At 49.6% G+C, this 11,932-nt stretch overlaps 1 protein-coding gene across 1 annotated transcript in view; it reads left to right on the top strand.

Annotated features, from left to right (window-relative positions):
* Nucleotides 1-11,932, top strand: part of KLHDC4 (kelch domain containing 4) — a 43,822-nt gene that overhangs the window by 17,229 nt on the left and 14,661 nt on the right. The window contains 6 exon segments of the mRNA XM_060254332.1: nucleotides 154-246; nucleotides 3,651-3,736; nucleotides 3,739-3,809; nucleotides 6,712-6,781; nucleotides 9,198-9,406; nucleotides 11,315-11,729. Of these exon segments, the coding sequence (XP_060110315.1) occupies nucleotides 154-246; nucleotides 3,651-3,736; nucleotides 3,739-3,809; nucleotides 6,712-6,781; nucleotides 9,198-9,406; nucleotides 11,315-11,729 (944 nt within the window).

The raw sequence follows: 11,932 nt of genomic DNA, 5'->3' as shown, positions 1-11,932 counted from the left end.
AGAAAGAAGGGCTGAAGGGATAGACAGACAGGCAAGGATGCTGTCCTGACAACACGGGGGAGGGACATCCGTTTCCAAAGGAGCTCAGAGGAGGCATTGGTCAGAGGTGGGCCGTGGGTTTGTCGCAGCTCAGCACGCTTGCCTCTCTTTCAGGGCCACCGGGGGACCTTCTGGCCGCAGCGGACATCGCATGGCGGTGTGCAAGAGGCAGCTGATGGTGTTTGGAGGGTTCCACGAAAGCGCCAGGTTGGTTGGCTCTCTGTTCACGCCAGGGGTGGCCAAACTTGCTTAACGTAAGAGCCACGTAGAATAAATGTCAGACGTTTGGGAGCTGCAAGACAGGGAGGGAGGGAAGGAAGGCAGGCAAACAGATGGGGTGAGGTGGAAAGAAAACAACTTTAACGTTAAATGCATTCTCCAAGCCATCGGCTCCAGGCATTCTCCAAGCCAGAGTCCAGCAGCACCTTAAAGACTAACAAAATTTGTGGCAGGGGAGGAGCTTTTGGGAGTCCCTGCTCACTTCTTTAGATACAGCTAGAGTGTGAGTCCCTCTGTTGTTATATCTTGGAGAGTGGAGAGATTTCAAGGGACAACAGCGGGCGGGAGTGGCTTAGGTGTAATAGGTAGAGGGGTAGGAGGCGTGGACAAATCGATCGTGAAACCTAGGTCTTGATTCAGTCCAGGAGAATGTATCGTCTTGAGCGTCATTATCAGTTGCAATTCAGCAGTCTGTCTTTCTTGAAATTCCTTTGTGAAAGAACTGCCACTCTCAGGTCAGCTACTGAATGGAAGGTTAAAATGTTCCTTAGGGCTTACCTCAGCATCACAGAGGCTTCAGAAGAGTACAAGAAGGTTTTCTGATTTCTTTGCTACCCCACCAGAGAATCCAGTGTCATCCCCTAGCGAGGAAGGCATCTGTGCTTCTGTCTCTTGTCCCGGAGGTGCCTCTGGAGCCTAGTTGGAGCGTGTTTTGAACTCAGTGCGAGCTGAACTGACACCTTTTTTTCTTTTGGTGTGGTGGTGAAGTGTGCAGACTCTTATCTGGGAGAACGGAGTTTGATTCCCCGCTCCTCCACTTGCAGCTGCTGGAATGGCCTTGGGTCAGCCATAGTTCTTGCAGAGCTGTCCTTGAAAGCGCAGCTGCTGTGAGAGCCCTCTCAGCCCCACCCACCTCACAGGGTGTCTGTTGTGGGGGGAGGAAGGCAAAGGAGATTGTGAGCCGCTCTGAGACTCTGAAATTCGGAGTGGAGGGCGGGATATAAATCCAATATTGTCTTCTTTTGTTGGCACCGCTGTAGAATCAGCTGCCTAAATCCTGTTTTGGCATGGATCTGGGTGTTGCTGAGTCTATAAACCATGGCATAGCCAGGGGAAGGGCCACAGCTCAGAGGCAGAACATCTGCTGAGCATACCGAAGGTCCAAGTTCAGCCTCCAGCATCTCCTGTTGACGGGATGAAATAGCAGGTGATGTGGAGGACCTCCAACTGAGACCCTGGAGAGCTGCTGCCAGTCTTAAGTAGACAATATGGACCTTGAAGGACGAAGGATCTGATTCGATATGAGGCAGCTTCATGTGATTTGATTTATTAGATTTATATCCCGCCCTCCCCGCTGAAGCAGGCTCAGGGTGCCTCACGGAAATAAAATTGCAATAGAACATGAATTATACATTTAAAATAATCCAACATTAAGTAATATAACAATGTGTGCTGGAGGGGTCTCTGTAGCATTTCAGAACCAAGGCCAGCAACCTCTGGAACGGACAGAATCGAGACTGATTTTGATGTAATGTATTTGTGATGCTTTTCCCCCCGACTTCCAGACAACCATTTCTACATCCACAGGGCTTTGGGAGTGGCAATAAAATGGGCCCGTTTCCAGGTGGACACTGCAAGCAAAATGCAAGAAGTTTCTGTTTGTTTTCAAAATGCCCCGCTTGAACGTGTAACTTCTTTTGAAGAGCCGGTTTGGCGTAGTGGTTAAGTGTGCGGACTCTTATCTGGGAGAACCGGGTTTGATTCCCCACTCCTCCACCTGCAGCTGCTGGAATGGCCTTGGGTTAGCCACAGCTCTCGTAAGAGTTGTCCTTGAAAGGGCAGCTGCTGTAAGAGCTCTCTCGGCCCCATCCACCTCACAGGGTGTCTGTTGTGGGGGAGGGCAGAATATAAATCCAATGTCGTCATTCGGCTGTGGTTTGCCATTGCCTGCCTCTGCGTCACATCCCTGGTATTCCTTGGAGGTCACTCATCCAAATACCAGCAAGGGTCGACCGGGTTTGATTCCTTGAAAGGGCAGCTGCTGTGAGAGCCCTCTCAGCCCCACCTACCTCACAGGGTGTCTGTTGTGGGGGAGGAAGGGAAAGGAGATTGTGAGCCGCTCTGAGACTCTTCGGAGTGGAGGGCGGGATATAAATCCAATATCTTCATCTACCTCACAGGGTGTCTGTTGTGGGGGAGGAAGGGAAAGGAGATTGTGAGCCGCTCTGAGACTCTTCGGAGTGGAGGGCGGGATATAAATCCAGTATCTTCATCTACCTCACAGGGTGTCTGTTGTGGAGGGGGAGAAGATAAAGGAGATTGTGAGCCGCTCTGAGACTCTTCGGAGTGGAGGGCGGGATATAAATCCAATATCTTCATCTACCTCACAGGGTGTCTGTTGTGGGGGAGGAAGGGAAAGGAGATTGTGAGCCGCTCTGAGACTCTTCGGAGTGGATGGCGGGATATAAATCCAGTATCTTCATCTACCTCACAGGGTGTCTGTTGTGGGGGAGGAAGGGAAAGGAGATTGTGAGCCGCTCTGAGACTCTTCGGAGTGGATGGCGGGATATAAATCCAGTATCTTCATCTACCTCACAGGGTGTCTGTTGTGGAGGGGGAGAAGATAAAGGAGATTGTGAGCCGCTCTGAGACTCTTCGGAGTGGAGGGCGGGATATAAATCCAATATCTTCATCTACCTCACAGGGTGTCTGTTGTGGGGGAGGAAGGTAAAGGAGGATCTTCGGAGTGGAGGGCGGGATATAAGTCCAATGTTGTCTTCTTCTTTTTTAAAGAAGGGTTTAACTATACATCCGTCCCAAGCAATGCGAGCTTCCACATTCAGAAGTAGAATACCTTTCATTAATGGCCACATGCTTACGTTAGCTCAGGAAGAACGGCCCCAGAGCAAGCTCATTTATGCAGTAGCCAAGTGGCTCGCTCGCAACTTTAATGCCAGTAGCTCACAAAGAAGAATTTTTGCTCACAAGACTTCACAGCTTAGAGGGACCATTGAAGTTGCTGCCAAAGGTGTTCCTTGCTGTCCCTCCCTTTGTCATCCACCAATTTCTCCTCTTCTGAAAACGTCAAGACAGAGTGTGATTGCAATAAAAAAGGTCAATGCCATGCTGGGTATTATTAGGAAGGGAACTGAAAACAAATCAGCCAGTATCAATGCCCCATAATCGATGGTGCGGTCTCATTTGGAATACTGTGTGCAGTTCTGGTCAACATGGTTTCTCTTATGTTCTTATGAGACACAGAGTGTTGGACTGGATGGGCCATTGGCCTGACCCAACATGGCTTCTCTTATGTTCTTCTGTGACACAGAGTGTTGGACTGGATGGGCCCTTGGCCTGATCCAACATGGCTTCTCTTATGTTCTTCCCACCAGAGATTACATCTACTACAATGACGCTTATACCTTTAATCTGGACACCTTCACGTGGGTCAAGCTGGCTCCTTCGGGGATGGCACCGTCTCACGGTCCGGCTGCCAGCTGGCCGCCACTCCTGAAGGCAACGTTCTCCTCTACGGAGGCTACTCCAAACAGGTGAGCGATTCCCAGTTTTCTTTGCAGGAGTGGTTGTCAGTAGATGCCCTGAGCGGCCATTTCCTGTCCGCAGTGGACCTGCTAAAAGTGACTTCTGAGATTTCCTTGTTCACGCAGGTCTTTTATGCAAATGCCTACAGAATTTAAGGTCTTCCTTTGTGTGGCTGATGCATGGTTCACACATCCAAGAGACTGAGGTGATAGCATGGATCTGCCCAATTTCAGGCCGTTATCGCCAGCCTGGAATGCCCGCCTAAAACCTCCATGCAAGCAAGAAGCTAGCACAGGGAGCAAAGGAAATGCTAGCTTTCTACTTTCAAGGAGCTTTTGTCTGCTCACCTTGCTGCTTGCGGCTTGGTGTGAATCAGGTGCCGCAGCGTCTTTTTATATTGTTCGCACTACGCTGTTTTATTAGGTGTTAACTTTTTAACTGCTGTGTTAATCTGCTGGTTTTATCGCCCGTTGCTTTTACGGCTGTCTTATCGTCCCTTGCTGATCTTGCTGATGACTTTTTAAAAAAAAATAGATCTTTGTACTTTCTCTGGGCTGGATGCCATCTCACGAGCCTTTGAGAAAGTGGAGAGTTGCAGTGGAGTCCTTTTCTTAAACAAGATCAGGTCTGTTTTTATTTATTTATTGTCAGCCAGGCCACGTATCAGGGTGGTTAAAACCTCATAAAAGGAGGATTTTCTTTCTTGGCTCCTGAGCTGTAATTGCACCCTGTTTCAGCCAAGATGAGAAAACCGCAGTCAAGGAGACGCAAAACCCTTCTCTGTAGTGGGCAGAAGCAGAGCTCATTAGGCGCTGATTCACTGGATCCACCAAGCGGTGACCGGGGGCCATGCTGTGTTGTCGCCGCTGCTCCCTTCTGCTTCATTAGCCGAGGTTTTGGAACGGATCCGCAGCCCTTTTCTTAATGGATAATGAGACAATGATGGAGATCAGAGCCAGGGCCTCATCCTGCCCCTTTCCAAGGGTCTCCACGGAAGCCAGCCTTAGGAACAGCCCTTCGCTGAAAGACAACGATTAGAAGAAGAAGATATTGGATTTATACCCTGCCTCCACTCTGAATCTCAGAGCGGCTTACAATCTCCTTTATCTTCCTCCCCTACAACAGACACCTTGTGGGGTAGGAGGGGCTGAGGGAGCTCTAACAGAAGCTGCTCTTTCAAGGACAACTCTACCAGAGCTCTGGCTGACCCAAGGCCATTCCAGCAGCTACAAGTGGAGGAGTGGGGAATCAAACCCAGTTCTCCCAGATAAGAGTCCGTGCACTTCACCGCTACACCGAACTGGCGAAGGAAGGAAGGAAGAAGACTGCAGATTTATACCCCGCCCTTCTCTCTGAATCAGAGACTCAGAGCGGCTCACAATCTCCTTTTCCTTCCTCCCCCAACAACAGACACCCTGTGAGGTAGGTGGGGCTGAGGGAGCTCTGACAGAAATTGCCCTTTCAAGGACAGCTCTGCGAGAGCTGTGGCTGACCCAAGGCCATTCCAGCAGCTGCGAGTGGAGGAGTGGGGGAATCAAACCCGGTTCTCCCAGACAAGAGTCCGCGCACTTAACCACTACACCAAACTGGTGAAGGAAGGAAGGAGAAGACTGCAGATTTATACCCCGCCCTTCTCTCTGAATCAGAGACTCAGAGCGGCTCACAATCTCCTTTTCCTTCCTCCCCAACAACAGACACCCTGTGAGGTAAGTGGGGCTGAGGGAGCTCTGACAGAAACTGCCCTTTCAAGGACAGCTCTGCGAGAGCTTTGGCTGATCCAAGGCCGTTCCAGCAGCTGCGAGTGGAGGAGTGGGGAATCAAACCCGGTTCTCCCAGATAAGAGTCCGCGCACTTAACCACTGCACCGAGTTTGCTTGAGATCGCCCAGCAAGATTTGCGGGGTTGAGCTGATGTTTAGGGTGCCCCAATCTGTCGACTCTCTCAGGTTTTCTGTCGCAACATGGACTTCTGCTGAGCATTGTCCTGCCCACAGGGAAAATGCCAGGGGCTGCTGCAAGAGGTTACCTGAGCTGGAAACTAGACTTTTGAGATCTCTGTCCTGTGGATGGGAAATTCAGGACCAAAAGGGCAACATTCAAATCCAGGAATGCCTTAGAAACCAACAAGATTTTAATGTGATGAGTTTTTGAGAGTCCAAGGTCCCTGCATTGGATACCTGACTCTGGAATGCTCATACCCCAAAAATCTCATTGGTTTCTAAGGTGCTCTGGACTCGAACCCAGCTCTTCTACTGCAGAGCAACACAATTATTCTTTGCAACTCCCTTCCGTCTTCCAGGAGTGGAAGAAGCATGGGTGTTCATCTCTTTGAGGGAGGATCTTTCTCTTGTTAACTGATACGTGTTGCAGAATGCTATTTGTTCTGTTTCTAGCTTGCGTTAAAGGCGCTGTTTCTAGCAGTACGTTAAAGGCGGACATCTCAAGGGCACTTTTCTGTGGTGGCAGCTCAGTTTCCATGGGTGGACCCTTGAAGCTTTTGTGGGGTTTTTAGGCTCTTGCTGGGTTTGAGGGCCAGTTTGGTGTAGTGGTTAAGTGCGCAGACTCTTATCTGGGAGAACTGGGTTTGATTCACCACTCCTCCACTTGCACCTGCTGGAATGGCCTTGGGTCAGCCAGAGCTTTCGTAGGAGTTGTCCTTGAAAAAAGCAGCTTCTGTAAGAGCTCTCTCAGCCCCACCTACCTCACAGGGTGTCTGTTGTTGGGGGGGAGAAGGTAAAGAAGATTGTGAGCCACTCTGAGATTCAGAGTGGAGGGTGGGATATAAATCCAGTATTTTCTTCTTCTTCCTTTTGCAATACAAATTCCAGGCATTTTGCTGTTCTGCTGACTGCCCCGCGCTCAGGGAGGGAAACCGTTTGTAGCGTTGCCCTCTTTCTTCTCTTTCTCCTAGAGAATTAAAAAAGATGTCGACAAAGGCACTCTCCATACGGACACGTTCCTGTTGAAGGCCGAAGGCTCAGGTGAGCGGAAGGTCTTGAGGCCGCCTGGTACCTGTAAATGAGAACTTAGAACTGTGTCGTGTTTTAGTTTTAGGTGTGAAGGTTCAGTTGTGAGAGACAGCCTGAAATGTCTTCTCTCTATCTACCCTTGGATAGATGGGGTGATTGGGAGAGGTAGATGGAGAAAGGATGTGATTTTTGGTTTTGGGGCCGATGGTGGGACCAGATATATTTCTTGTTCTGAACACACCAAGCTGTCTTATACCGAATCAGACCATCAGTCCATCAAAACCAGTCTTGTCTACTCAGGCAGGCAGTAGCTCTCTAAGGTCTCAGGTAAAGGTCTTTCCCATCATCTCCTGCCTGGTCCTTTTAACTGGAGATGCTGGGGATTGAACCTGGGACCTTCTGCATGCCAAGCCACTGCCACTGAGCCAGGGGCTCAGGTCAAAGTCTTTCTTATCACCTCCTGCCTCATCCTTTTAACTGGAGATGCTGGGGATTGAACATGGGACCTTCTGCATGCCAAGCAGAGGCTCTGCCACTCAGCCAGGGGCTCAGGTCAAGGTCTTTCCCATCACCTCCTGCCTGGTCCTTCTAAATGGAGATGTCAGGGATTGAACCTGGGAGCTTCTGCATGCCAAGCAGAGGCTCTACCACTGAGCTATGGCCCCTCTCCATGGCTCTCCAGTGTCTCAGACAGAGGTCTTTTCCATCATCTCCTGCCTGGTCGTTTTAACTGGCGATGCTGAGGATTGAACCTGAGACCTTCTGCATGCCGAACAGAGGCTCTACTACTGAGCCATGATCAGTTTAAGAGGGAGGTGCCGTAGCTCAGGAGTTAGAAGGTGATTGTTAGCTTGTGATTCAATGACAAAATGCAGGCTCTATGTACTGAAGATCCCTGTTTCAATCCTTGGTATATCCAGTTAAAAAACAAACTAACAGTAGCTCATGCTGGGACACATATTCTTTGACATGAGGTCTCAGGGAACTGTCAGCGACAACACAGAGGCAGGTAGGCCAGACCAGAAGACTGGAAACTTCTTTCCTAATACTGTTTATTCACAAAAAATACAAATTGCTCTTGAGAAATACTAGTGCATAGTCCAGGGGTGACCAAATCTGCTTAACGTAAGAGCCACATAGAATAAACATTGCAGAAGGAAGGAAGGAGGGAGGAAGGGAAGGAGGGAAGGAAGGAGGGAAGGAAGGAAGGAAGGAAGGAAGGAAGGAAGGAAGGAAGGAAGGAAGGAAGGAAGGAAGGAAGGAAGGAAGGAAGGAAGGAAGGAAGGAAGGAAGGAAGGAAGGAAGGAAAATAGATGGAGAGGGAGGTGGAAAGAAAGCAACTTTAACTTTAAATGTATTCTCCAAGCTGCTGGCTAGCTTGGCTTGAAGAAGTGATTTAAACAGAGAAATACCTTCTCCAAACCAGTTGACGGAGTGGTGGGGGCTTCAAGAGCCACACAATATTTGTGAAAGAGCCACAGTTTGGCCACCCCCGGTGTAGTCTGTGACATGCTCCTTTTGGGGGAGGGAGGAGCATGTCTTCAGTATAGATGGCAGGCCAAATTCAGCTGGGATCAGTGGTTGGACTTGGAGGATCTTCAAAGGGCAGTGGGGCTTAGACTTCAGACCTCTGCTTGAAGATGAAAATACATATTCTTTCCCACTGGCCATTCGTGCTTCTTCCTACCCCACCCGCTCATAAAACATAAGAGAAGCCATGTTGGAACAGACCAATGGCCCATCCAGTCCAACACTCTGTTTCACACAGTGGCCAAAAAACCCAGGTGCCATCAGGAGGTCCACCGGCAGGGGCCAAAACTCCAGAATCCCTCCCACTGTGGCCCCCCAAGCACCAGGAAGACAGAGCGTCGCTGCCTCAGATGTAAGAACATAAGAGAAGCCCTGTTGGATCAGGCCAATGGCCCATCCAGTCCAACACTCTGTGTCATAAGAACATAAGAGAAGCCATGTTGGGTCAGCCAATGGCCCATCCAGTCCAACACTCTGTGTCATAAGAACATAAGAGAAGCCATGTTGGATCAGGCCAATGGCCCATCCAGTCCAACACTCTGTGTCAGATAAGAACATAAGAGAAGCCATTTTGGATCAGGCCAATGGCCCCTCCAGTCCAACACTCTGTGTCACACAGCGGCCAAGAAAACCAGGTGCCATCAGAAGGTCCATCAGTGAGGCCAGAACTCATGAAGCCCTCCCAGTGTTGCCCACCCAAGCACCAAGAATATAGAACATCACTGCCCCCGACAGAGAGTTCCAACAATACACTGTGGCTAATAGCCGCTCATGGACCTCTGCTCCGGATGTTCATCCAGTCTCCTCTTGAAGCCACCTTTGTTTGTAGCCACCACCGCTTCCTGTGGCAGTGAATCCCACATCTTAATCACGCTTTCATTCCTTTTGCATTTCTCAGACAAATGGACGTGGACTCGACTTACCCCTTGTGGCGTGAAGCCTCCACCCCGGTCTGGCTTCTCGGTGGCTCTGGGCCCCAACAACCGTTCCCTTCTCTTCGGTGGCGTCCACGATGAGGAAGAGGAGGAGCGTCTCGAGGGCGATTTCTTCAACGATATGTATTTCTACGACCTGACGAAGAACCGCTGGTTCCCCGGACAGCTGAAGGTCTGGGAAACGGGCACAGTTAACTTCCTTCCCCCCCCGCCCAAAAAAAATTGAATTAGCTGGTCTCGTGCAAGCCATTTCGCAGTACCCCCCCCCCCCAACTTTAATAATAGAGCGACTCTTCTGTTGGCCTGCTTTTATGGGTGATGATACAATAACCTATGTGAACCCCCTTGGGCTTTTTAAAGTACTGTAGAAGCGATAAGTGCCATGACTGGCGTGTCACTAATTGGTATTATAGGTCATGACATTTTGCTGAGAAAATGAGATGTTTGGGGCTTTCTCAAACAAAGAAGAGAGCAGAAATTTTCGACGTGATGGAAAAGCAAAAAACCCCCCAAACCCATCAATGAAAAACCATCCGGGAAATATAAAGCTGTTCCAGAACAAGCCTGCTTCCTTCAGCTGTCCAAAGAGTCTCGTAGTGGAGAGAATAGAGAGATGCTTGCTCACAGGCGTGGGCTGTTCTTTGCATTCAGGAAAGGCATGTGGTATAGCCCTCCCAAGGGAGAATCGTGCTGAGGATTGCGTGTTTGAATATTCCCCACGACCAAAGCTCTTTGCAAGTGGCATTCTAAGGTGTCAGGAGGATAGCTTCCAGTGTAAACGCAGTATTCTTGTATTGTTAGCACAGGGAGATGTTCTTGTGTTGAAAAATGGTAGCGCAGAGGTAACAAACTTATTTGTTATGAGGGCCGGATCTGACATAAATGAGACCTTTATGCGACATAAAAAGTAATGCCAGGGAGCAGAGATATTAACTTTATAAAGCATTCAAAACACAAAAGATTTTTTAAAAATTTAAAATCAAACATGATTAAACATTAGCACGTTGGTCTTAAAGGAGCTTGCTTTGTACCTCTCCCATGCGATCCAGGGAACTAGGCAAAGGAAGCTCTGGCTCTTTCCTTCCTTCCCCAAGGGACCAGGAGGGGGAGGAGCCTCAGCCAGTAGAAGGAAGGGAGGCTCAGCTCAGTAGCTCTGCCGTGTGATTGAGAGAGCCTGGCAAAGCAAGCTGTCCCTCCTCCCCTTCCTCCCATGAGCGGAGCCTCAGCCAGTGGAGAAAATAGAGGCTTTGCTCTGTAGCTCCTGGGCGATAGAGCAAGCCTGGCAAAGTGAGCTGTGCTGCAGAAGGAAGCAAGAGAGAAGGAAGCAGATGACAGCCAGTTGCTTGGGGGCCTGATAGGAGTTTTCTGGGGGGCCTGGTTCAGCCCCTGGGCTACATGTTTGACACCCCTGTGGAGTCTGTGGATCAGTTCACGACAGAAAGAATCACTTCTGACCCTCCCCTCCCCTAAATGGTAATGCTATACTTCCACCAGCATTTGTTCTGGCAGAGCTTTTGTGGCTTGTCGGTTTTCAAGAGGGAAGCAGGAGTCCAGTTGCACCTTTAAGACCAACAAAGTTTTATTCAGAATGTCAGCTTTCGTGTGCTAGAAGCACACTTCATCAGACAATAGGATGGAATGGTAAACAGTCCTACGTATAGAGAAAGTGGGCAGTGAGTTAGTTTGCAGAGTCATGGAAATGTTTGTTCGCTGATTAAAAGAATCATAATTTGGGGTCTGGTGATTGTTTGTCTATGTTAACTGGGCTGCCTCAACAAGGGGGCAATATAAGTCAGAATCGCAGTTTGATGTCTATGTCATTAGGTGCGAAGTGCCATAAATAAGAGTCAGTTGTGATGTTAGCTCTGGGTTTAAAATGAGGGCATTAGTTTCTCAGAGGTTTGATTTAAACATGCAACACGCATATAAACATCATTCTAGTTTGCCGCTAGAAAAAAAAATACATTAAAATATAGTGGAAGATCAGCTAGTACGTGTAATGAGATAAACAGCCAATATCCCTTATTTGAGTATGCCAATTAAAAAAACTTTTCAAGAGGGTTTCCTTTGTTGTGAGCAGGGACCAAAGTCCGAGAAGAAGAAAAGGAGGCGAGGGCAGGGGGCAGAACACTCCCCCGCAACTTCGCCCGAGGGATCTGGAGAAACCCTTCCTGGCCCTGTGGAGATCGTAAAGGAGGTGGTGGCGGAAGACGGGACCGTCATGACCATTAAGGAGACAATCTCATGCCCCGCGGTGGAGCGGCAGAGCTCCGAATCGGAAGGGGAAGAAGGGGACGCAACGGGAGACGAGGCCTCCGGCCCACAAGTGGAGCCGTGCCCCCGCTCAAACGCCATGCTGGCGGTGAAGCACGGGGTGCTGTACGTCTACGGGGGGATGTTTGAGGTGGGAGACCGCCAGTTCACGCTGAACGACCTCTACGCCCTCGACCTTCACAAGATGGAAGAATGGAAGGTGCTGGTGGAGATGGACCCCAGTAAGCAGCCTGGGTTTCTTTTGCGGGTGGGGATATGACCAGGGACCTGCATACCTTAGGGACAGCCTTTCCCCACATGTTCCCCAGAGAGCACTTCAGTCAGGGTCACAAAACCTGCCAGTTTGGTGTAGTGGTTAAGTGCATGGACTCTTATCTGGGAGAACCGGGTTTGATTCCCCACTCCTCCATTTGCACCTGCTGGA

This window comes from Heteronotia binoei, chromosome 14 (assembly GCF_032191835.1).
Source record: "Heteronotia binoei isolate CCM8104 ecotype False Entrance Well chromosome 14, APGP_CSIRO_Hbin_v1, whole genome shotgun sequence".
Lineage (NCBI taxonomy): Eukaryota > Metazoa > Chordata > Lepidosauria > Squamata > Gekkonidae > Heteronotia > Heteronotia binoei.
This window is presented reverse-complemented; position numbering and strand designations above follow the sequence as displayed.